General features: G+C 40.7%; 3 protein-coding genes across 7 annotated transcripts in view; 2 read left to right on the forward strand and 1 right to left on the reverse strand.

Moving 5' to 3' along the window:
• The window catches only part of SEL1L2 (SEL1L2 adaptor subunit of SYVN1 ubiquitin ligase), an 80,718-nt gene extending 77,221 nt beyond the window's left edge, over positions 1-3,497 (forward strand). Inside the window, exons 18-19 of the mRNA XM_084622378.1 lie at positions 1,505-1,633; positions 3,309-3,497. Of these exons, the coding sequence (XP_084478504.1) occupies positions 1,505-1,633; positions 3,309-3,425 (246 nt within the window). The 3' untranslated portion in view covers positions 3,426-3,497. The remainder of the gene's footprint in view (positions 1-1,504; positions 1,634-3,308) is intronic.
• A 7,763-nt stretch (positions 3,498-11,260) lies between these two features.
• NDUFAF5 (NADH:ubiquinone oxidoreductase complex assembly factor 5) lies at positions 11,261-24,976 on the reverse strand. Of its 3 annotated transcripts, none has more exons than XM_084623552.1 (11): positions 24,853-24,976; positions 22,685-22,725; positions 20,942-21,005; positions 18,358-18,405; positions 18,137-18,240; positions 17,722-17,761; positions 15,300-15,497; positions 13,211-13,271; positions 12,114-12,197; positions 11,648-11,730; positions 11,261-11,475 (listed from the first exon to the last, which is right to left on the reverse strand). In XM_084623552.1, the coding sequence occupies exons 4-11, from the start codon at positions 18,373-18,375 to the stop codon at positions 11,389-11,391; spliced, it is 675 nt and encodes a 224-aa protein (XP_084479678.1). In that variant the 5' UTR covers positions 18,376-18,405; positions 20,942-21,005; positions 22,685-22,725; positions 24,853-24,976; the 3' UTR covers positions 11,261-11,388. The 3 variants fall into 3 exon arrangements, with proteins under 3 accessions (XP_084479678.1, XP_084479677.1, XP_084479679.1); XM_084623551.1 differs by lacking the exon at positions 24,853-24,976 and adding an exon at positions 24,429-24,653; XM_084623553.1 differs by lacking the exon at positions 24,853-24,976 and adding an exon at positions 23,952-24,076.
• Positions 24,310-25,078, forward strand: part of ESF1 (ESF1 nucleolar pre-rRNA processing protein homolog) — a 70,071-nt gene continuing 69,302 nt past the window's right edge. For 2 of the 3 annotated variants that reach the window (XM_084623546.1, XM_084623549.1), the window contains exon 1: positions 24,835-24,973. The gene's annotated coding sequence lies outside the window, so the exon portion shown is untranslated. Of the gene's footprint in view, positions 24,441-24,834; positions 24,974-25,078 lie in introns of those variants that run through there. The other variant, XM_084623547.1, reaches the window with a different exon arrangement.

The raw sequence follows: 25,078 nt of genomic DNA on the forward strand, positions 1-25,078 counted from the left end.
CACCAAAGAAAATCCTGACAAAGACATGAAGTAGCTCTTGAGGCTGGAAAGAGTAGCTTGTTCTTTGGGTTTCTTCATTGGTCTGCAAAAAGAAAAGGAGGACTTGTGGCACCTTGGAGACTAACAAATGTATTTGAGCATAAGCTTTCGTGAGCTATAGCTCAGCACACGAAAGCTTATGCTCAAATAAATTTGTTAGTTTCTAAGGTGCCACAAGTCCTCCTTTTCTTTTTGCGGATACAGACTAACACGGCTGCTACTCTGAAACCTTTCATTGGTCTGGACATTCTGAAGAGTCTTTGACTAGGCTTCAGCAAACATGAAGCAGTAATTGTCTGACAACTTGCAGATGCCATTGTGATATAATAGCTCCATGGATCACACTTTGAGAACCATTATATTAGAGATAAAACCCGTTTCCTTTTCCAGCCTCTCCTAAGTGGAATCCAAACATACTAGTGTTCAAGTTTTGAAACCTTGGAGTGGTATTTAAGTTAGGCAAGATTAATTCAACTATCTTTAACTGAAATACTGCACGTTCAGTTAAGAATGGATAGTATTTTTGATCTTATGGGGAAAAAGGAGTGCTGGAATTGTAGAAGAAATCCTGTACTAGCAATATTTATAGCCTGATGTCTAAGATCAGAGTAAGTTTGAGATAAGCATCCAAATTGAATTTCTACTCATTACTAATAATTATTAAGTAGAAATTTGCAGACAACTATGCATTAAAAATAAACTAAACAGGAGAAACTAACCAAGAAGAGATGATGAGCAGCACGAGCAACCACACTTGACAAGCCTAGCTAGATCAATGCCTTTCGAAAGATTCTAGTACTTTACTAACTACATAAATATTTTACCAAAATGTGCCTTGCTGAGAAAGTAGCTGATGGGGCAAAGTTACTAATTGGTTCTATCACGACATGAATATGCTAGCTAAAATTGAGGGTATTAGACTAAGAAATTGTCCATTAAATTTATGGACTAATTTTTGTATACATCTAGTTATTAATTTTTGTCAGAAAACCAGATAATTGAGTGGCTGTATTTCTAGCTTTAGATTTAAAGAATTACTGCTTAATTAGATAATTTAAAATGTCTGACTGCCTATTTTAAGTATCCAGGATCAAATGCTGACTTCAACTTGACTTCCTACTGAATTCAGAAGACCATTTATACACACAAGACAAATGAACTGAGAGGTTGTGGGGGTTGAAAATGAGTTTGAGAAAGTAGGCACACAAATTAAATGTAAACAAAATCCATTTTTATCTCATGCCAACATTTATACATGAATCTAAGGTTTATGCGTTTCAAGTATTATTATAGCTTAGTATATCCTTTATGATACACTAAGCTACAAAAATACTTGACAAGCAGAAACCTAAAAGACAAACAGTAGAAATGCTTTGAAGATTAGCTAAAGCATCATAACATTCATTTAAGCAAATTCCACATGTTCTAAGTAAAAGAGACACACACCCTCTTTTTTTTTTTAAAGGATATACATTTGGCTAAAAGGTGGTATGACCTCGCAGCACAAACAAACCCAGATGCTTCCATTCCAGTGTTCTTGGCACGTATGAAGCTAGAAGTTAAGCTTCTATTCAGTGAGATGCAACTTTTCAAGGTAAGTATGATTTGGACATACTGACATGTTTTTATCAGGGCCAATTCCGATATTTTTCTTGTGAAATTGCTTTTTTACATTCTATTGTATACTTTTAGATTTGCTTATTGCACCTCTTCCAGATCCTGGGTATATTACATAATAAGTCCTGTTTCCGTAAAAATAGGCCCACCATAAGACTTGTCATACAAATTGCACGATCTATTCTCTCCCCATCCTCATACCGAAATTTCCATTTGTACAAATGCAGAACACCCTACAAAAGCAAAACCATAATTTTAGTTGTAAATTAAAGTGCATGTGACTTGAAGCCCCTCAAATCTGTAGTTTGACTTCAAGTCTGCCAAGTTTAGTGGCAATGTGGTGCCCTTATGGTGAAAAGCATCAGCTCATCAGGACCTGGGAGCACATTATGCTCATCTGAAGGGAGAGGAGTCCTTGCTTGTTCTTAAGCAATCTCCTCCCAAAAACCCAGGAGTAGCATAGTGCTGATGAGATCCAGGGGACTAGTCCAGTCATCTTTTGCCAGGACACGGATTTAAGCTGTAATAAACCTTTCCACAATGGATTCCTTCACATCCCTCCATACCTTGATTAGCTATTAACTAGAAAACCCAGCTGCTTGTCCCTCCACTTCACACAGTGAAAGGAAGTACTTCTGCTCACCTATTCTGAAACAACTCCACCAAATCCTATCAGAATCTGAGGTTTGGGAATACAACCTATAATCCCAGTTTTGCTAGGAATAGCATTGGTTCCTTCATGCAATACTGGTAGTTTGAAGCTGTTCCTATACTGCCTCCCAATCTGTTGGGCATTTCCACACAGTAAGCAAGCTGGGTGCTGCCTTGGAGACATGCAGGACTTGTGCACCCCATTACAGATGCCCTATACACAAAGCAAAAAAACAGGTAAACTCAGAATGTCTGTTTTATAGAATTGTGGGTTCAAAAAAGAATTAGATAAGTTCATGGAGGATAAGTCCATTAATGGCTATTAGCCAAGATGATCTGGGATGCAACCCCATACTCTAGGTGTCCTAAGCCTCTAAGGGTATGTCTACACTGCAATTAGATACCCCCAACTGGCCTGTGCCAGTCGACTCAGGCTCACAGGGTTTGGGCTAAGGGACTGTTTAACTGTGGTGTAGATGTTCTGGCTCAGGCTGCAGCCCGAGCTCTGGGATCCTTCCACCTCGCAGGGTTCTAGACCCTGAGCTCCAGCCCAAGCCTGGGCATTTACACTGCAATTAAACAGCCCTGCAGCCCAATTCAGATGGCATGGACCAGCGGCAGCTTTTTAATTGCAGCGTAGATATATCCGAACTGCCAGAAGCTGGGAGCAGATGACAGGCAATGCATCATGCGTAAATTGCCCTGTTCTGTTCATTCCCTCTGAAGCACCTGGCATTGGCCACTCTTGGAAGACAGGATAGTGGGCTAGATGGACCATTGATCTGACCCAGTATGGCCATTACGTTCTTACTATAGGCTTTATTCTTCTGTGCTTACCATATTATACAACTTTCCCTGATTTAAGTTTACCAATCCTAGCATTGTCTAAAACCTCATTAAAAAGAGCATAATGCTTTCATTTTACACTTTTTAAAAATAGCTTCTATTTTGCATGTAAAAAAGTATTCTCTGTGTTACTGAGCTCTTCCTTTCTGTCCTAGCAGTTTACTTCAAGTTGGAAAATGTCAAAACTGGACACCGTGCTGCGACCACATTGGGATCTGTTTGCACTGGTAGTCATAGTTATTTTGCTTGTACTACTGATAAGAAATAGGTAGAACTGGGAAAATGTTAACGTGAAAATCTTTTGGTAGTTTCCTTTATATTCTAAATAAAAATTCTATTACTCATTTTTCTAACATCTCTTTCTAATACTTATGGAACAAAGTGAAAATACGTGTAGCTCTAGGGAAAGTTAGTAACATTACAGAAAATTAGGTTCTTAATTTAAAATGGATAATTTGCTTACAGAAACTAAAGCCTGTCAGTACAGCAAAATCTTTCATTTGCCCGCTGATGGACACACACACAGCAGATAACCAGCTATCCCAATTCTCAGGAGTATGCTATGCAGAAAAAATCCCTTATTTCATAAGTTACTTTAATATTGTTTACCTGCTTATTTTAAAGAATTATAGTAAAAGATCAGCTCAGTGTGCCAACATACAAAAGGAAAGCAGAAAGAATTAACAAAAAGCTGCCAGTTGGAAGCTAGACAGCCCCAACAGGTTTTAATTACTCTGAATGGGTTCACATGTTCACATTTCAACAGACCAAATATGCCATTAATCCATTGTCAGTCACTGAAATAGTTTCTCTGCAGTTTGTTACCAGATTATTGCTCTAATTAAGTAGGCATGACATTCACTAGAGTTTCTACTAGCTAACAGAGAGCCTGGTCCTGCATTCATTGTTAGTGGCAACATATTCCTGGACACCAATGGTGGAAGATCAGACCTCTAGCATGACACTGAAGAAAATCATTTTTCTAGAGGAGAAGACTTCTGTATGTGTGATCATTTTGTATCTGTCCTGAACATACATCACTTGTTTTGTCAAGCCACCAGTTTCCAAAGTACTTTGAAAGACAATGACAGGTTTCAGAGTAACAGCCGTGTTAGTCTGTATTTGCAAAAAGAAAAGGAGTACTCGTGGCAGCTTAGAGATTAACTATTTGAGCATAAGCTTTCGTGAGCTACAGCTCACTTCATCGGATGCATACTGTGGAAAATACAGAAGACGTTTTTATACACACAAACCATGAAAAAATGGGTGATTATCACTACAAAAGGTTTTCTCTCCCCCCACCCCACTCTCCTGCTGGTAATAGCTTATGTAAAGTGATCACTCTCCTTACAATGTGTATGATAATCAAGGTGGGCCATTTCCAGCACAAATCCAGGTTTTCTCAACCTCCACACCCCTCCCAAAAAACCCACTCTCCTGTTGGTAATAGCTTATCTAAAGTGATCACTCTCCTTACAATGTGTATGATAATCAAGGTGGGCCATTTCCAGCACAAATCCAGGGTTTAACAAGAACATCTGAGAAAGGGGGAGGAAAAATCAAGGGGAAATAGGTTACCTTGCATAATGACTTAGCCACTCCCAGTCTCTATTCAAGCCTAAGTTAATTGTATCCAATTTGCAAATGAATTCCAATTCAGCAGTCTCTCGCTGGAGTCTGGATTTGAAGTTTTTCTGTTTAATATCGCAACTTTCATGTCTGTAATCGCGTGACCAGAGAGATTGAAGTGTTCTCCGACTGGTTTATGAATGTTATAATTCTTGACATCTGATTTGTGTCCATTTATTCTTTTACATAGAGACTGTCCAGTTTGACCAATGTACATGGCAGAGGGGCATTGCTGGCACATGATAGCATATATCACATTGGTGGATGTGCAGGTGAACGAGCCTCTGATAGTGTGGCTGATGTTATTAGGCCCTGTGATGGTGTCCCCTGAATAGATATGTGGACACAGTTGGCAACAGGCTTTGTTGCAAGGATAGGTTCCTGGGTTAGTGGTTCTATTGTGTGGTGTGTGGTTGCTGGTGAGTGTTCGCTTCAGGTTGCGGGGCTGTCTGTAGGCAAGGACTGGCCTGTCTCCCAAGATTTGTGAGAGTGTTGGGTCATCCTTCAAGATAGGTTGTAGATCCTTGATAATCCATTGGAAGGGTTTTAGTTGGGGGCTGAAGGTGACGGCTAGTGGCGTTCTGTTATTTTCTTTGTTAGGCCTATCCTGTCGTAGGTGACTTCTGGGAACTCTTCTGGCTTTATCAATCTGTTTCTTCACTTCCGCAGGTGGGTATTGTAGTTGTAAGAATGCTTGTTAGAGATCTTGTAGGTGTTTGTCTGTGTCTGAGGGGTTGGAGCAAATGCGGTTGTATCGCAGAGCTTGGCTGTAGACAATGGATCGTGTGGTGTGGTCAGGGTGAAAGCTGGAGGCATGTAGGTAGGAATAGCGGTCAGTAGGTTTCCAGTATAGGGTGGTGTTTATGTGACCATTGTTTATTAGCACTGTAGTGTCCAGGAAGTGGATCTCTTGTGTGGACTGGACCAGGCTGAGGTTGATGGTGGGATGGAAATTGTTGAAATCATGGTGGAATTCCTCAAGGGCTTCTTTTCCATGGGTCCAGATGATGAAGATGTCATCAACATAGCGCAAGTAGAGTAGGGGCGTTAGGGGACGAGAGCTGAGGAAGCGTTGTTCTAAGTCAGCCCTAAAAATGTTGGCATACTGTGGGGCCATGCGTGTACCCATAGCAGTGCCACTGATTTGAAGGTATACATTGTCCCCAAATGTAAAATAGTTATGGGTAAGGACAAAGTCAAAATTCAGCCATCAGGTTAGCCGTGACATTATCGGGGATAGTGTTCTTGATGGCTTGTAGTCCATCTTTGTATGGAATGTTGGTGTAGGGGGTTTCTACATCCATAGTGGCCAGGATGGTGTTATCAGGAAGATCACCGATGGATTGTAGTTTCCTCAGGAAGTCAGTGGTATCTCGAAGGTAGCTGGGAGTCCTGGTAGCGTAGGGCCTGAGGAGGGAGTCTACATAGCCAGACAATCCTGCTTTCAGAGTGCCAATGCCTGAGATGATGGGGTGCCCAGGATTTCCAGGTTTATGGATCTTGGGTTGTAGATAGAATATCCCAGGTCGGGGTTCCAGGGGTGTGTCTGTGCGGATTTGATCTTGTGCTTTTTCAGGGAGTTTCTTGAGCAAATGCTGTAGTTTCTTTTGGTAACTCTCAGTGGGATCAGAGGGTAATGACTTGTAGAAAGTGGTGTTGGAGAGCTGCCGAGCAGCCTCTTGTTCATATTCTGACCTATTCATGATGACAACAGCACTCCTTTGTCAGACTTTTTGATTATGATGTCAGAGTTGTTTCTGAGGCTGTGGATGGCATTGTGTTCTGCATGGCTGAGGGTGTGGGGCAAGTGATGCTGCTTTTCCACAATTTCAGCCCGTGCATGTCGGCGGAAGCACTCTATGTAGAAGTCCAGTCTGCTGTCTCGCCCTTCAGGAGGAGTCCACCTAGAATCCTTCTTTTTGTAGTGTTGGTAGGGAGGTCTCTGTGGATTAGTATGTTGGTCAGAGGTGTGTTGGAAATATTCCTTGAGTCAGAGATGTCGAAAATAGGATTCTAGGTCACCACAGAACTGTATCATGTTTGTGGCGGTGGAGGGGCAGAAGGAGAGGCCCTGAGATAGGACAGCTGCTTCTGCTGGGCTAAGAATATAGTTGGATAGGTTAACAATATTGCTGGGTGGATTGAGGGAACCATGGCTGTGGCCCCTTGTGGCATGTAGTAGTTTAGAAAGTTTAGTGTCCTTTTTCTTTTGTAGAGAAGCAAAGTGTGTGTTGTAAATGGCTTGTCTAGTTTTAGTAAAGTCCAGCCATGAGGAAGTTTGTGTGGAAGGTTGCTTTTTTATGAGAGTATCCATTTTTGAGAGCTCATACATTGTAAGGAGAGTGATCACTTTACATAAGCTATTACCAGCAGGAGAGAGAAAACCTTTTGTCGTGATAATCACCCATTTTTTCATGGTTTGTGTGTATAAAAACGTCTTCTGTATTTTCCACAGTATTCATCCGATGAAGTGAGCTGTAGCTCACGAAAGCTTATGCTCAAATAAACTGGTTAGTCTCTAAGGTGCCACAAGTACTCCTTTTCTTTTTGAAATACAATGAGAATGTATTTGCATACTGTGTGAACAGACCCATCAAGCTAACAAGGGAGAGAGACAAACCTCACACTATCACAGCCAGGGAGAAGATTGACAATCATATGTCTAATTTTTATTCAATTGTACTGAAGGAGTCAAGAACTAAAAAATTTGCATTTTAGCAGACAACTACTCCAGCAGGGAAGAAGTAGCATGCCACTTCCTTCAAAACAGTCTGCATTGTTGCCTACCTCACAAGCTACGAACACATTTTTATCTGGAAGTATCCTTCAGAAGAAATCCATTTCAAAGGGTCATTGGACTATAAAATAGAGGGGCCAAGAAACCACTAGTTATCTTTCACCTCAGAAGATGAAGGTACCAGCCTTTTGACTTTGGAGGATAGACGCTGAATCAGGAGTTTGGTCAGCTATCTTGATGGAAATGTGATGAGGATTTTACCTTGAACCAAGTCTCGCTTGTTAAGTTTAGTTACCAGAATACACTTTATTTCTCTTGCAACCATTTCTGAGTGTAATCCTTATACTTGTACTCACATAATCGCTCTCTTTATAATTAAACTTTTTTATTTTTAATCGAAACCAATCCAGTACTATGTTTGAACTGGTTGGTAGCCCTAGTTAAAGCAACAAACTGTTGAATATTGACTTTTTGAAGGAAAAAAGACCCTTGACAGTCCTCTGATAGTTCCAGGACAGGGCTGAACATTTCAGAACACGTTTTTGGGGAAATCCCTTACCAGTTGTTAACCAAGTCTGGTGGAGACTAGTGGAAGTCTGTGCTATTGTAGGCAGGCTCCAGGTTCCAAACTGTTAGCCCAGGGCTGCTCAATATGTAGACATAGTAGATGCTTGTTGTTGACTGTGGGCATTCCAGGCAGAGAGCTATAGTAGCAATGCATTGTGAGGCACTCTGGCTTATAGGGTAAGAGGTAACAGTCTTCACTAGTCTGGATTGCACCCCAGACTCTGACAGTTTCCCAAGGGCTTGACCTTGTATTTCCTGTACACCATGAACTCCCCCAACTTTAAAGGTGAATTCCGGATGCACAAGGAATGTGAGGTCATATGCTTAAGTTAAATTAAGTATTGTTTATTAAGTTTTTAAATATACAAGGAAACAGCAGGACCAATCTCCTGCCAACCAACTCGCAAGGATCCTGTGCAGCACCTTACTCTTCCCTACACCTGTAGCTCCCAGCCTACTCCCAAGTTAGGTGCTCTATCTGTATTCTCTCGTCCGTGCATTAGGGAGGGAAACAAATCTGCAGTTTCTCTGTCCAGCAATGCCCATTTTTCCTATTACCAGTGGCACATTCTTCTTCTCTGCAAAGGAAAGAGAGAGGAAGTTTCTAATGTTTCAGTTCTCTCCTACCCAAGTGCTGATTTAGTGGTAGAGGAACCAGGCACAGCAGCAGCTCTCCTAATTAACATTTCCACACAACATTACTCTTGATTCTCGCTAGTCCCTTCACACCTAACCAGTCATAACCAGTAGTCGCAGTGCTTGAGAAGAAACTCAAAAGCAAAAATTTAGAAAAAATAAATATACAGTACATGCAATTAATGAAAAATCTACATTTGGGAAAACGTGTTCCTTTCAGTCTGAGCGCATTGTTAATTAGAAGACAAAGAGAAACCCAAGACTTTAGAAAATAGGATGGTTTTTCAATTCTATTTGAAGGTTTCTTTATATGCAGGGTAGACAAACAGTTATGACTTCATTGATTATGTTGTACCATTCTGTCAAACTCCACCTACGGGATTATTTTATTACAACAGGCACAATGGAACAGGGTACGTCTACAATAATAACTTAAGGCAACCCATATTAGGAGCAATTACTGCAGTGGTGCATGTCCACACTACACTCCTGGGGAGGTGCAAGTCCTCACCAAGAGTGCTTCGGCTGACCTAAAAGCAGCATGGGGGAACTGAGAGCCCCATCTCTCAGCTCCGTTGGCAGCTCTCTGCCAGGAGCCCAGCTGCCCACAGGCTCCCGGGGCTTCTTGCCTCTCTGTTCCCTGCCAGATGGTGGTGGAGGGATGCCACCTAGGGCTTCTTGTCCCTGGGGAGTGGGGTCCAGCTGTCCCGGCTTTTCAGCCTCCCGCTCCCCACTTCCCTGAAGCTGTGACATTGATGAGAGCGCTAACAGCCACTATAAGTAACACAATGTTTACACAGACACTGTCACCCTAAATCCCTATGTCTCCCGTGGAGGTGCTTATTATGTCATAGTAGGGGACTTACATGGGCAGGACAAGGCTGTAATGTAGACACTGACAGAATTAGGTCGACGTAAGCTGCCTTACAACAACCTAACTGTGTAGCGTAGCACAGGACTGAGTTAGGCAGTGCTGACAGCATGATGTCCAACTTTTGCAATGCAGTCTAAGGCTGAGAAACTAAATATAAAAAGCCTGAAATTAGGTCAGCCACACTGTGTAAAAATATTTGGGATTACTGCTAATCCTGTTCACATGTACTATCCTGTACCTCTAATATAGCAAAGATGTTGCTGTAAAAAATGCAATGAAATAGAAAATGCCGGTGCACTTTAGCATTTGTTGTCAGATTACTTTGGTTTGCTATTGTTTCTTGCAATATGACCAGAAAGGACAAAATCCAGCTTTGTGTTATCAAGAAGAAACAAGGATTTTATTACCTATAAAAAGCACCTAGTTCATGCTCTTTGTCTTCCATTTTCTATTACCAGAAAGCCTATTTGGTGCTATTCAGAAACTTGAGAAAGATCTTTATGCTTTTTGACAAGTGGCTACCGCATATGCAGAATTTAATCAGATTCCTTGGCGGTCAAATACTACCCAGAAAAATGTTTATTAACTCACAAACAAGATGTTCCCCCTTCCTGATGTCAGTGATATTACTCAGCCAAGGAGAGAGAAGTTTCTATCTATGAGAGAGAGAGAGAGAGAGAGAGAGAGACTTCTTGTCTTCCAGCCCTCACTTTAGGATTCATATCATGAAACTAGACCCGCCACAAAACTAATTTAGTGTTGGTGAATACTTATTCCACTGTTACTAACTAAAGAGCGAGTGTACTCCACTTACGGACTAGTATGTTTTCTACATAGGTTCCACCACATTGACTAACAGAATGTTGCATAAGCTCCCTAGGCTGAATAACCCTGTTGTCAGGCTACCACCTTGGTACTGTCCTTGCCCTTGATGTGATGTTTGGGGTATCTTGAACATTACTGTAGGTGATGTATCTTTCCCTCATCTTTTCTTTAAAGCACTAGAATGCAAGTCAGTATGGAGACAAATAGCATTGCCATGCCTCATTGATGTAGTGTTGCTCAAATAATTAAGTAAAGAATTAGGCTCCAATGATTGCATTTCCTGGGTCCTTTCACTCAATGCACACCATGGATCACTGTTGCTAGAAAATAATGATTCACAGAAACTGTTTAGTTGTACATACTTTGAAGAAAGATACTTAGCTGAGCTCTTCAGCAAGGTATTTTCTCTCACAAGTATGGTTTCCTTCACTTCTCTTTACATGCAGGTCAAACATGAGAATTTCAACACTTGATGGCCAAATGTTTTTACCCATATTTTGAGGCCTCCCCCCCCCCAAAAAAATATCTTCAGACTACTTACATATTAAATTGGATCTGTGTATTTGCAGATGTTTTTTCCCTATTAGTTCAGTTGAAATTCCTGTTCACTGCCCCAGGCAGATGCTCTTTAATATCATATCATTACTCCCAGAGTACATAAATACTAACAAAAAGTTACCCCCTTTGGAGCAATCTTTAGCACCGAAATGGTGAAGACAGACATTACATCTGCAAACGATCAGTTACCAAAAAAGAAGTTTCAACCGTCTATTAATCTTCCTATAGAAATTTTAATGGATACTATGTTGTTCTCTTACTAATATGCACTGAACAAAATATAAACTGAGTCCTGTAACCACTTTATTAGCTTTTCAAAGTGACATAACAGGAGAAATCTGACAACTATAGAATATCTGCAATGCAAAGTTCCATAAAAGATCCAGTACAACAGTAGCCATTGGATGAACTACTTTTTCTCTCCTGAAATAAATTCATTTATTTTTGCCAGATCGCCAAATGACACTGTTGCAGAACCTCTCCGGGCAGGTCTTGCCTGAAAAACAAACAAGCAAACAAACAAAGGACTCATCTTTATGTTCAAAACAAATCACACCAGCCTTTAAAAAAAGCCCCTTAGTTGCTTAGAATAAAAAAAAGGGGCTATCTTATGAAACATGGGAGTTACTGACATTCAAGCATAAAGCAATTGATAGGCTTCGTGTTACCTGTGACTCTTGGAATTTCCAGCCTATCATGTAATAAATCTGAAATGTAGCAGGTACTGAACCATCATTACTTCCATACATTTCTATTAAAAAGAGAAATGGGTTTATATACATTGAAGAATTAAGTATGAAATGCTGAATCTGACAATGGTTTTTGCTGAAAGCAACTATACATTTTTGAAAGCTATTTTTACTGTGAGGAAAGGGAGACCCTTAAAATTCTGATTGTAATAAGGGACAGAAGACAAGATGAGATCCCAACCATACAAAATGTGAATCTATTTCAAATCTACTGTAATTACTATTAAAAAGTTATTACAAAAATAAATGGTACTTTCGTGTTAAAAAACAGAAAAGACACGTGTCTTAGATAAGAAAGGTCAAAGAAAAAAGTAACATGGAAAAAAAAGTATGTTCATAGAACCAATGAAGGCTAAAAAGATAGCTATTAAATGTGTACTTTTACCTTGATATATTGCCGCAGCTGCCAACATGGTTTCTCTGTGTAGGATAGGTTTCCTATTCCAAGAACAGTTACTCTCTCCCATACCTAAAAATATGTTTCAGCTTTAAAAAAAGAAGATACAGCATACACCATGAGTTTGAAATTTCATGTGTAAATCACACGTTTATATTAAGTCAATACAGAGGGAGAATCCTCCAAGTTTTACCGTAGAACGGTACAGCATACAGAGATTTGATTGAAGGGAACATCGACTTTACATTGCAAAAATGCAAAAGCCTTGCACAGCTTGTATTACAATTTATGGTTTATAAAGTTAGCCATTTCACTATATTATCTTCCAGAAGATTTATTCTGCTAAGTATTGGTCTTGATGTTTTTAAATAAGCAAGTTAGTTTGCTTATTTCCAGAATTTGAATACTGATGCTTAAGCCTACCCCCTCCATTATTATTTATAGATTTTTAAAAAAGGATACTAAACAAACGTATAAAATGACTATATAGAGCAGGGGTGGGCAAACTTTTTGGCCTGAGGGCCACATCGGGGTGCAAAACTGTATGGAGAGCCAGGTAGGGAAGGCTGTGCCCCCCAAACAGCCTATTTTATTTTTGAATGCAGTTTTTTTGGTACATAATTCTACATTTGAACGTTTAACTTTCATGATAAAGAGATACCACTACAATACTTGTATTAGGTGAACTGAAAAATGACTTGTTTTTTTACAGTGCAAATATTTGTAATCAATAAATATAAAGTGAGCACTGTACACTGTTGTCTGTGTCATAATTGAAATCAATATATTTGAAAATGTGGAAAACATACAATGTATTTAAATACATTGTATTTATTACTGTTTAATCGCTTGACAGCCCTAATTAATATGTAAATTCAGACATGCCAAGGCTAGAATGAATAATTCTTCCTAGTCAAGAACTTCACAATTCTCAGATAATAGGAGAACTTTTCTGCAAAGGTTTAGCTGGAGTTAAGAAACAGGCACAACCTCTAGCCTCTCCAAATTCTACCACACCTTGCTGTATTTAGCCAATCAAGATTTTGAACAGTAACCTACATGCTATTTCTGAAAAATATACTTGCCTTGCAAATCTTCCATGACCTCAAACATCCCTGGATAGTTGACTTGAATTTCATCAGTATCCTAAAAAAATGTTTAATTCAAGTGTATAAGTAACTAAAGCAAAACAAGAGATTGCTCTATGAAAAGAAAATAACAATTTGCAAAAATATACAACTTGTCTTACTACTTCTCTCCCGTTAATGCAATATAATTACACTTTAAGAAAAACACTACACATGGATAGCCATGTCTACATTCCTACAGAAATATATTTAGTAACTCAAGTTGAATCACCAAATTCAGATTAAAGTGCCATTATAAGCAAAAGGAAGAGAAAAATAGCAATTGACTGTTAGTGTCTTACATTTTTACTAGTAGGGTTGAAGTTCTCAAAAAAGTTGTGTGGACCAGAAGCTAACCAAGCCAAGCCCTGCTGAACCTCTAGGTGCAAAAGCACCACCTCAGCTGATATCAGTAAATTATAACGGTGCTGGGATCAGAGGAAGGCTAAAGTAGCCAGGTGTCAAAACTACAGGATTTTATATAAACAAGTTGAATTGTAAATAGAAATAAAGAGGTAAGCAATTCAGTGCTGCCAAATTCTGAAGCAGCTGATGCTGTGGTCTTCAAGGGAAGCAATGGATTATTGCCCCTTGTAATGCACAATCAGGAGATGGATGACAGAAGGGAGTTTCATATCCTAAAGGAAACACTGCAATCTCTTACCTATTGATTTTAAAACAGTATAAGCCACTCTACTACCCAAGATATAGAGTATCCAGAACTACTCTGACACTTCAAACCCTTTTGCAAGAGGTATACACAGTCTCCCAAATGGAGATGTCCGTCTCCATAAACTACAAGAGTTATTTTACACTGCCCAAGTAAAAGACCACCTTCTGCAAGTCCACTTCCATGTACGAGGTTTTAAACATCTGTGAAAGTACATGCATATAATATTCCAATCTCTATGTACTCAAATGTTTAAACATTTTGAATATAATTTCTTTTGTGGTCCATATTCCTAATATAAGTGTGTAACAGTCCTGTCATGAACAGCAACAGATCTAACACGTTTATTGTTCTTCAATGCATTACTAAATTAACATTATAGCAAGGTTCAATACAAGTTCAATCAAGATACTTTTCATACAGAACACACAGTACTTAATTACAACACATCTACATTACTAAGAAAAATGAGCAATTGACTTAAACCAGAACTGTGGGTTCCCACATCTCTGAATAATCAGACCACTTAGTTAGGCACCTATGTCCATATTTAAACACCTCAAACATGTAAATTGAAAATATTTACCTCAATTAATGTTAAAGAAAGAAAAGGTTTAGTTCGTTGTAAAGCTCAAGGCATGTAGTACACAGTTTAGCAACAATTATGAGGCAGCTTTAGGAGTCTGGGCACAATTGTAGTTTTGTGACTATCAACTAGGCCATATCTAGTATGCCTAGTAAATGCACTCATTTAATTAATATGCTTATATGTATTTCTTTAGTTTCATAAAAACATTAAGATGTTTTGGACAGTTAATTTCAAGGTGAGTATTACAAGTTCATGTGGTTTGTCATTCATCAACTTCAGTTTTTTATTTGCACCTATCACTGTAGTAACAAGTTTTCACCTAATACCACCTTATGACATGTATTACTGCTAGTCTCAGCACCTATTGGATCTATGGAGCTAGAAATATAGAGAGGGAAAATCACTATCACCTTAGCTATGACATCCATCTCTGATTTAGTCAAGTCAGACTTCCTTGTTAGCAAAATTAAGAGCCGACCACTTATGCTTAAGACAGAACCAATTCATCTTCTCCACTGCAATTTCCTAAAGCTTTGAAACCATGAACACAGATCAACAGTACATTTCTGTATTAGTTTCCATGAAGATAACCTGACTTTGCTAAAGGATCATGCTGTCTCTCCCATGGAGATATGCCATGCCCAGGTTATTTGCTCTATTCCCTCCCTTTTGAAAGGCTAATACGAACAAACCAACATCATTTATCCTAGAACCCAGGGAGTTTAGTATTACTCATTGGCACCACCGTTAATTTTCCAAACTATTCCACTCCTCATATTGATAATTACCACAGTCAACGTGTTAAAGCCAGCTCTTCCCAGCAGATGTCCTAAGTCAGTGACATCAACGAAGGGAGATATATGTGGCGAGAATCCTCCTTCTCTTTCCAGTTCTGCTAGCTGCAAAGAGCAGCGAAGTTCATACAGAGTTTCTCCTCCAAACATGGCACCAATAAATACTCCATCTGGCTTAAGGACTTGATGAATCTATAATACAGAAAATTTGCTTAATATTAAAGGTCTGCTAATGTTACTATTTGGTACAAAGTTCTTAAAAGTTTTCTTTTTGCCTCTACAGAAAGGATGAAGCAGTAAGGTCGCTGAAACAACTGAGTATTTCCTCCCCTTACTTTCCAGCACTTGAAGAATTAGGGTTAAACAAACAAGAAGCTTAAAGTTGGATGTTTTATTTCTGTTGGAGGTTCCACTTTTAGTTCATTTTATACAGGAAATATTAAAATACTTGGTAAGACTAGATAAAATAAATGAAAGTGTTTGTTGTAATCAATTCAATCTGCTGTCTTGACTCAGCAGTAATCCGCATCTGTAAGATACCTTAGTCAAATTTATCACACACTATACCAAACATTCATTCAACACAATTTGTTTTTAAATTGCTGCAATAGCAAAATGCAACTGAGTGAAATTTAGTATCAGATTATGATTCAGGGCCCAGTCCAACTCCCATTGATTTTGAAAAGGCAAGGCACGTGTACTTTTAACTGACCATTTTCAAGCAAATTATTTGATTCTGTATGCCGAAACATAAGTAATTGTGTACACAAGACGGATCTCAAGCGTGTGCCTGGATTTCTGAGAAGAGTATCGGGTTCTATTAACATAAGGAGGTCCTGCCAAAGTTTTTAGTAGCATGACAGGCTATAAAATCTTCCATATTGAACCAAAGTCATCATTTTGCATTTGTGCCCCAGAGCAATTCCCAAGGAAACCAAGTACTACCAAATCACATTAAATTCAAAACATGCCTATGGATAGGCAAGACTATTTTATCTGCATGGAAAATTCTTAACGGACACAAGAACATCTGCAGCTATTTACTTGTGAACAGAAAATACAGTAGGACAGGTTATGTATGTTTGCTATACTGTCCCCAGAGGTGTATTGCATATAGTTTGAATTTTAAGAGTTTAGGACAGAGAAGTAGAATTCTCTTACTTTCCTAAAGTGATTTTTATTCTTGTGAATGAGTGACAAGTGGAGGAATTTGTGATAACAGTCTGTTCTTAGACCATGTAGTAGTATAACCATCTCTGATCCAGAGAAACCCCTAGGTTGAAAGAACATTTTAACACTCAAACTCTTGAGCCCCTCTTGTGAGAGTGCCAACAAGCTTCGTAAGTATTTTGCTAAGCATAGAAAATTGTCCACTATGAATGGACAAATAAAATAAGTAAGGTAACAAACAGATAATCAGACTTATCAGATAGTAACAACTTTCAGTCACCACATGCCTCACATGAATTCCAACTAATGTCATCAAGGTAAAAAGGCTCTTGACTGATACCTATTCCTTGAATGATCCAGTTTAAACAAATGATTAAACAAATGATTAAACAAATGATAATTTATATAAAATACGCAAGTGATCTGACTTACAAAGTAATGTACGATGCAAGATAGTTGGGGAATTAGTAGTATTTAATCAGGTTATCAGCCAAGATGTGTTATTCTATGCTAATGTTGAGACATTTGATCAGCTAGTCAGCAGACACCACCATTCAGTAACTAGCATCAAGTATATGTGGGATAAGTTTAAGAAGTTAGCTGCAATTCCATTACTTTAAGCCATTGGTCCAAAAATTACATAGTAGGAAGTGAGTCAAAGCACAAGCAGCTTTTAACTGAAGAAAATTCCTTTGTATCTAGCTGCAATTTGAAAGAGATTCTGATGTAAGAAATGCTTCTGCATGGAAAATTGTTGCAATCTAAGAAAGTTAAATATAACATAATATGTTTTATCAACTGCTTTGAGACTGTAATGTGTGTACAAGTTATGTTATATGTTTCGTTATCACTCAGTAAGACGTGTTCCACGGATTAATCCGAATGACAATCTTAGCAAGGTATCAAAATCAATATGGAAACATCAATTCACAGCTATTAATTTTGTCATCACATGTATTTAAACCCTTATCAATACAAAACATGTGAAGAGTGGTGTCATTTCTTTTCTAGTTAATGTCTCATAGTAGCAGAATTTGAGTCCTCTTAATGAGGGACAACAACAAAATGTGTGGACAGTATTAAAATCATATTTAATCAGACTTCTAGGGATATGACCAAAAATATTTCAACGCAAGCTGTCCACACATATCTTAGAAATAAGCAAAAGAGGAAGGAAGTACACATGAGAAGTAACTGCAAACCAAAATTTGTTCTGATTACCAGTAACAGCAACAGATTTTCTTACCTCTCTAAAAGCTCTAGGAAGGTCATTCACCCAATGCAAACTAAAATACAAAGTGTACATTTTATAAAGATTTAAGTGTTGAATAAAATTTGAGTAAAGGCAAGTAATTGTCACAGCAAAAAACATTTCAGAAGCCAAAGCAAAGAACTATCATCGACTCTTCCCCAATAAAAGTTTTTAATGTAATTCTACAAGTTGTCAAATATCTGCACAACAAATTTGATAGTATTCTAAGAATGACTACATTCATATACAGTACTATCAAAGGTCTTTAAGACTAGAAAATGCTTGATTGTAGAAATACCATTCAAATGCCATTGCCTAGTTAAATCCTTTATCTTCTTTCCCAAGAACATCACTATCCCCTTATCCGATTTTACAAACATTAAACTTTAGTGAAATGATTAATACAAACCTTAAACTGCTAACAACAAGATCAAATGTGTCTTCTTTGAAGGGAAGGAATTCTTCATCAGCTACAACGCTGACAGTGGGGATTTCAGTTTCCATAGTATTTTTCTAAGTCAGGTTAGAATAGATAGATAGAATTTCAAACTGCATTTGATGCTATATTTCTTTTGTTTCTCAGTATTGTGGAATACAAGCATGGCAGGCAGAAGTCAGACTGCTACTCACCAGAGCATTCTCTGCCATATCTACTTGAAAAAGTTTTTCAACTGTTTCCTGAAATAAGAAAAATCTGTCAAATATTTAGATTTATAAACCAACAGGAGGCAATCTCTCTGAACACTTTAGGTGTCTTATAAATATTTTAAATACAGTAAGTAAAAACAGACAACCTCAAAAATAAAAAAAAATCAACTATGCATTCTCCCCACATCTTCCCCTCCAACAATATTTGCTTTTTCAGCATCCCTCCTAATCAAGCCACACTGCCAAGCATGTGTTAAGGTCAACAGATTTGTGCTATTTCAGACTGGGGGAAGGGCATAATACAAATGTAAAAAGCGCTCACAGAGGAAGCCTTGCCAGAGCCCCCACCTCTTATTCAGAGATAGGTCCATCTTAAGATCTCATCCATGGCAGTATGGCATGGAGAAAAAGTCTCAGGTAGGAAGGTTTGATAGGTTAATACCAACACCTTCAACTTCACCCAAAAACCCACAGGAAACCAAGTGCAGATCATGGAGCACTGATTGATACACATTCAGGGCAAGAAACTTCATTTATCAAGGAGGTGGTGGTGGGTTCTGCACTAGCTTTAGTTTCTGAAGAGTGTTATGGTGTATCCCAATGTGTGCATCATATCAGTCTAGCCTTCAGATAACCAGGAGATGCATTATGATGAAAAAAGCCATTAAAAAAATTATAGTAAAGTACTGGAGAAAAAGTTAGTGTTGGGTGTCATGCTACTGTCAGCATAAAGAAAATCCAGGAAGTATAGTTTTGAAGTCATTACAGACTTCATTTACACTATGCACAGCTTTGATACTGTACACGGGTCTAGAATTTTTTACTTTAATCACTGTCTACTCCAGTCAAGGTTAGTTTAATCTGCTACTTCAGAATCAGATGAATTAGCCTTAAAGCTTCTCTTTATGCTACTACAGACTAGACGCATGGATGTTCTGTATACTATCACCAACTGAACTTATCTACTAAAAAGCACAATGTTGCCTCTGAAGAGTTAGTAATTTAGGAAGACAAGGTAGGTGAGGTAATATCTTTTTTGAACCCATTTTTGTTGGTGAAAGGTGGAAGCTTTTAAGCTACTCAGAGCTCTTCTTCTGGTCTGGGCTCTAAGCATGTACCTTCCACCAACAGAATTTGGGTCAATAAAAGATATTACCTCACCTATCTTGTCTCTCATATCCTGGGACCAACTTGGCAACAACACTGCAAACAACTGTGTAAGACTGTATTTTAAAGTATTTCATAAAAGGCTGAAATAAGAGACGACCAAAAAGAAATAGATCCCCAGATTATCTTATGTGCTAAAATTTAATTATGGTCTTACTGGTTACTTTCCAGCAAGGAAGTCTAGATATGGGGGAGTGGATGATAGGACCTTTCATCTTAAGAACACCAGTTCAAGTCTGACCCAAGGTGCTATAAACTGTAAATTACCCTGATGATTCAGTGATCTGTGTGAAAGGAATCAGTGGACTCAGTTCCATTCATAATGGGAAGAACCACTATTGCAATTGGTATTTTTGTTGGAAGTTTTAACTGAGGTGACAAAAACTGAATTATCTAGTCTCCTGGGCAGTGATTGGGGGGATAGAAGGCACAGCATCAACCCACGCCCCAAGGCCACCAGCAGGAGCTGGTCCGTCTCCCCTTCACGAGCCACAAACCCTGTAGGAACAGGCGGCCAGCATGAGTTCCCCACCGTCCTGCGGGTGGTGGGGCTTGGGCTTCAGCTCTGGGGTGGTAGGCAGCAGGATCCATCCCTTACCTGCAGGGTTTCGGGCTCCAGCTCTGGGCTCACCCCCCGGCACGTCTCCCCTGACACCCGCTGCCTCCTCCAGTCCCCAGCCATGCAGCGGAACCCCAGGCTCCCATCCTGAGCTCATCACCCCTGACCCCCAATACCTCCCACCACCCTTGGGCCCCTTACCCACCTCCCCATTCAGGGCTTAATTTGTTCCCGTGCTTGCCAGGACTGAGTAACTCTGCTGTGGAAAGTGATAGTAACAATCCCAACTAGCTAGCAAGTCTGCTGTGGAAAATATTAACAAATAGACAAACTTCATTTTTCACAGTAGAAGACTTACTAGCTAGCAAGTCTTTAATAAAAAAAAAAACCCACCAAAATAAGCAAAGCACCTTATCTGTTTAGGTCCAGTAAAGAATAGACACAATTGTACATTATTTTTAATGGTTGAGACAGCAAAAAAAAACCCCACAACCCTACATAAATAAATTACAATGATTTGGACATGTGTATGTGCATATTTATTTGTTTTTCCTAAAGTATTTTAGGAAAAATTATCAGAGCGGGCACCAGCAAGAGTTGGTGGCTACACTCTGAGGCCACCCAAAAATTTGTTGTGAGAACCCCTGGTCTAGTCTACATCTTTCATGGCAATACATTTTAGAGGTGGGGGGTATCACACCTCTAAACTGTGACTTAAGAATTAAGAAGCAACAAGTTACCCACAAGATATGGAAGAATCTTTAAGTTTGATTTGTGAACAGCACAGCATTACAAGAATGATTTGTACTATTTTTAGACACAAGCACAAACATACAGTACCTTGTTGAGATACTGAGCTATGTAGCCACTTCCACAACCAACATCCAAAGCAAGAGGGAACGTTCTAAGCAAAAGAATTTGTAAATTCCTTAGCATGCAAGTAAAACTACTATATTTCATAAATTTATGAAGTTCCAAATATCTTTTCTGACTAAATATGATTTCAATTAATGTCAATATAAACAGCTCAAAGTCATTTTCCTTTGGTGTATGTTGCCCATATTTCCTTTAATGACACTTGATACATGTAACTTGAGGTCTATTTTCCCCCATTTATGACTTCACGTGTGTTTTCTTGCCACAATAATTCTAGAAAATAAAAATATGCAGCTTAATTATAGGTCTGGGGCAATACATCGACCATAAAAGGTATGTTAAGTCTTTAAACTTTAATTCAAGTTTCTATAGAATAAAACACTGGCATCCAAAATAAGTGAAAATTTGAAAAGGACAGTAAGGACCTCTCACACGATTTTAAAAATCCACTTTCTCACTTAACAGTAGCAAGCTTCTTCTACCAACGGTGAGAGTATAAGCCATAAACTTCTGCAGAATTAAAACTTGTGAGCCAGTGTAAATACATGTAGTGCTGACTTCCTGAATTGGCAGACATATAGTTGCACTGCCTCTGCTGCTGCTCACAGCTTTGTGATACAGCAGCAAAGCACTATTTACAAGATGTTCAGTTTCACTGCTACTACAGTAGAATCTCAGCTTTACGAACACCTTGGGAATGGAGGCTGTTCGTAATTCTGAAATGTTTGTAACTCTGAACAAAACGTTATGGCTGTTCTTTCAAATGTTTACAACTGAACATTTACTTAATACGGCTTTGAAGTTTAACTGTGCAGAAGAAAAATGCTGCTTTTAACATCTTAATTTAAATGAAACAAGCATAGAAACAGTTTTCTTGCCTTGTCAAATCTTTTTTTAAAAACTTTTCCTTCATTATTTTAGTAGTTTACGTTTAGCACAGTACTGTATGCCCCACTCCCCCAAACTTTGCAGCAAGCTCCTCTTTTTCTCCTGCCATCTGAACAGGGATGAAAGGGAAATGACGGGGGAGAACTCCACATTCCGACATCTAATAGCCACAGACCAAAACAAAGGACTGGGCCCCCTATATAGCATTCAAAGACAGCACTCTAAAAGCGATCCCACTAATCTTCCCACTCCCACTTTGTGTGGGGGGCAGTGAGGAGGGCACACATGCAGCCCGGGAAGACTAGGCCGATAACTAGGACATTGCCCCGGACCTTGCTCAGCTTCTGCTCAGCTTCCCTAATAACCTGTGGCCAAAGGGAGTCTCATAAGTTTGCCAGCTCTGATATTACGTAAATACTGAAATAAATACACCTGAGAGCTGAATTTTTACTAAAGGGATACTATAAATCTAAGAAGACCTACAATTACTGTAACTGAAAGATGATATATATATATATATATATATATATATATATATATATATATTTTACTCTGTATATTTGAGAGTATCTATCTACAGTCAGCTTCACTGTTTTTCCTGAATATTCAACTCCTTTCCTTTCCCCAAATATGGGCCTTACACAACACAGGAGTAGGGAAAAAATAAAATGTAAGAAAATGTGTTGATTGAACCACAAAAATTAGCAAGGGGACTCAAACAGATATAGTACTAGAATCTACTTTAACTCATGCCTTTAACTGGGTAGATTCCAGAGTCAAAAGATACTGGAGATCTCTCACTCAAGATATTTAACTTACCTGGCTATGTCAAACACCCGGTCTGCTACTCTGCCACCAACCTAGAGAATTGCAAGAGTAAGATACGAGCATTATAAATAAGAATTAACGTTCAGCTTCCCATCCCTGTTCTCCCTGAGGGTAGAAAGTTCTTTTTTTGTTAGCAGTGCAGGGTGGGGACAAAGGAGGAGGGGCTATTAGAGGGTCAAATCACAGAATCCTGGGCCTGGTCTACACTAGAAAGTTGTCCCAGTTAAGCTCACTTTTTTTCAGCACAGCCTTGCATGCATCCACACTTAACTTTGTTACCTACCAGCAGAACCCTCCACTTCTTCTGGCATAGTTTTGCTCCTTTTCAGGAGCAAAGCCCCCTACTTGTATAGTTCTATACAAGTACAATACCAATGTGGACATGCACAAACCTATACCAACATAAGCAGTACACCTGCAATCCCACAACACAATATTCCCTTCAGGAGCAACCTGTCTGGTAGCACTTCCAGACTGTGCTGCTCAGGAGTCAAAGCTACCAGAAGTCTACCTCGCATTATGGCACTCCCACAGGAACAAGAATATCAGCAGCAACTTGGCAAAGGAAATAGCAAAACGCATTCTCCAGGCAGGAGTCTCAGTGCCTTGCAAAAGGGGAAGGGGAACAGAAGGTGAGGGAGAAGGAGTTTTAGAGTCACCTGCCTGACCTGTGTCTTTTATGAACTGTGTGCTTTACGTATCTGTGGACACTGCATCCTGAAGAGAAGGAACCCCACACTCCTGCCTCTCCCCTCAACCCCAGCCAGCAGACAAGGAAGAGGTTTCAGCATGAGCCAGAAAGGGGATAGCCAGGTGGAGTACAGCCAGAATCTGTTCAATACCCACCAGACCTTGAACACCTTACACTGACACCCTTTACCTCTGGAGGAGGGAGATGCATGTGATCATTGTACTCCACTGTATAAACCATAATGTAGGTGGATGCTACTAATCCTTGGCAAGTGTGTGTTCCATGTTCGCAAAAGCCTGAAAGAGGTGAAGTGGTATCTGCCTATATATCCTGTACAGCCGCAAACAGCATTTTCATTACTCCTTTCCCCATCCATCCATTTTTAGTTACACGCTCAGGCAAGTGGCCACACATTCTCTAGGCACCCAAAGTAACCAACTACTACCCCAGATTATAAACCCAAATCTAGCACCCCGCTTATCCTCATCTTCCCCACCCTCTCGAAAGAGGAGACAAGCGCAGGGGTGGACAAAGCGACTTGTTAAAAAAAAAAAGCAAAACAGAAACCTTCCTATGGCACAGGCCCGAACAGCAGTCCAAGGCCACGCGGGTACCAAAGGAACGAGGCAGGATGGACAATAAGCGAGTTCACGCCGTCGACGTCGCGGAGGCTGCACGTACGCGTGATCTGCTATTTGCAGGACGCGGCGCCGTCCTGCTCGGCGCTGCGGAAGCCGTTTGGCCGGGGACAGACCCAACTTTTACCGGCCCAGCTGCGAGTGCGGGGAAGACGCCGCGTCCCCCGCAGCAGGGGCGTCACCTCCTCCTCCTTGCCCCGCCCCGCGGCAGGCCGAGGGGGGGGGGTGGCGGCGGGTCTCCCAAGGGAAGGGGGTCACGGTCCGACCGCCAGGGCGGGCGGGGCTGCTCCCCGCCCCTCTGTCCTCCGGAACCTGGGGGGTGGGGCGGCCGAGGGCCCGTCTCCTCTCCGCGCGGGGCGGGGCTGGGTCCCGCCGCGAGGAGCGGGAAGCGGGAGCCCGGCCTCACCTCCTCCCTCAGGTAATCGTACTTGGCGGGCTCGGGCTGCAGCGCCGCCCAGTTCTTCTGCTTCCGCTTCAGCTCTCGGTCGAAGGGGGTCCGGGCCCCGGAGCCTGGCGAGGCAGCGGCGGCTTCCCCGGACGCCACCCAGAAGCGACGGCACCAGCAGCCCGAGCTGGCCCCTCGGAGAAAGGAGCCGGGCTCCCTGAGAAGGGCGGCGGCCCTCATGAGCGGGCAGGCGGCGGGTACTCGCTCCCGCGGAGACAAGCGTCCGCCCGAGCAGGAGGCACTGCGCAGGCGCTGGACTCCCGCTGCCCCCTTCCGCGGTGGGCCTGACCCCTGCGCTCGTGCCCCTACCACGCACGAGCGTCACCTCCGCGAGAGCGTGAGCTAGAGAGAGCTGCGCATGCGTACAAGCTCGAGTGACACGAACCCCAGGGTCGTGTATTTGTGCTGTCCGAGTCTCTGTCGTGCACGGGCACTTTTAGCTGCTCCTAGGTGGCGCGCGCGCGCGCGAAAGAGAGCGAGAGGTGGCGTTGGGCACGCGGCAGCAGGTGAGTGAAGGGAGTAGAGCCGAGCTGTTGGTCGGGAGCGCGTGGCTCCTAGGGGATACGCTCCCCGCCCCCGCCCGCGTGGCCCTGAGGAGACGCTGCGCCGAA

This window comes from Lepidochelys olivacea (assembly GCF_965140295.1).
Source record: "Lepidochelys olivacea isolate rLepOli2 genome assembly, chromosome: 3".
In the NCBI taxonomy this organism is placed as follows: domain Eukaryota; kingdom Metazoa; phylum Chordata; order Testudines; family Cheloniidae; genus Lepidochelys; species Lepidochelys olivacea.

Excerpts from the sequence above, each read along its gene's own strand:
- NDUFAF5 (XM_084623551.1), bottom strand. The coding sequence starts at position 24,647 with ATGAGGGCCGCCGCCCTTCTCAGGGAGCCCGGCTCCTTTCTCCGAGGG. Across the intron at positions 18,241-18,357 it reads ATATGGCAGAGAATGCTCTG|AAAAATACTATGGAAACTGA; the intron begins GTGAGTAGCAGT and ends AACCTGACTTAG. Across the intron at positions 17,762-18,136 it reads CTTGTTGTTAGCAGTTTAAG|TTTGCATTGGGTGAATGACC; the intron begins GTTTGTATTAAT and ends TTTGTATTTTAG.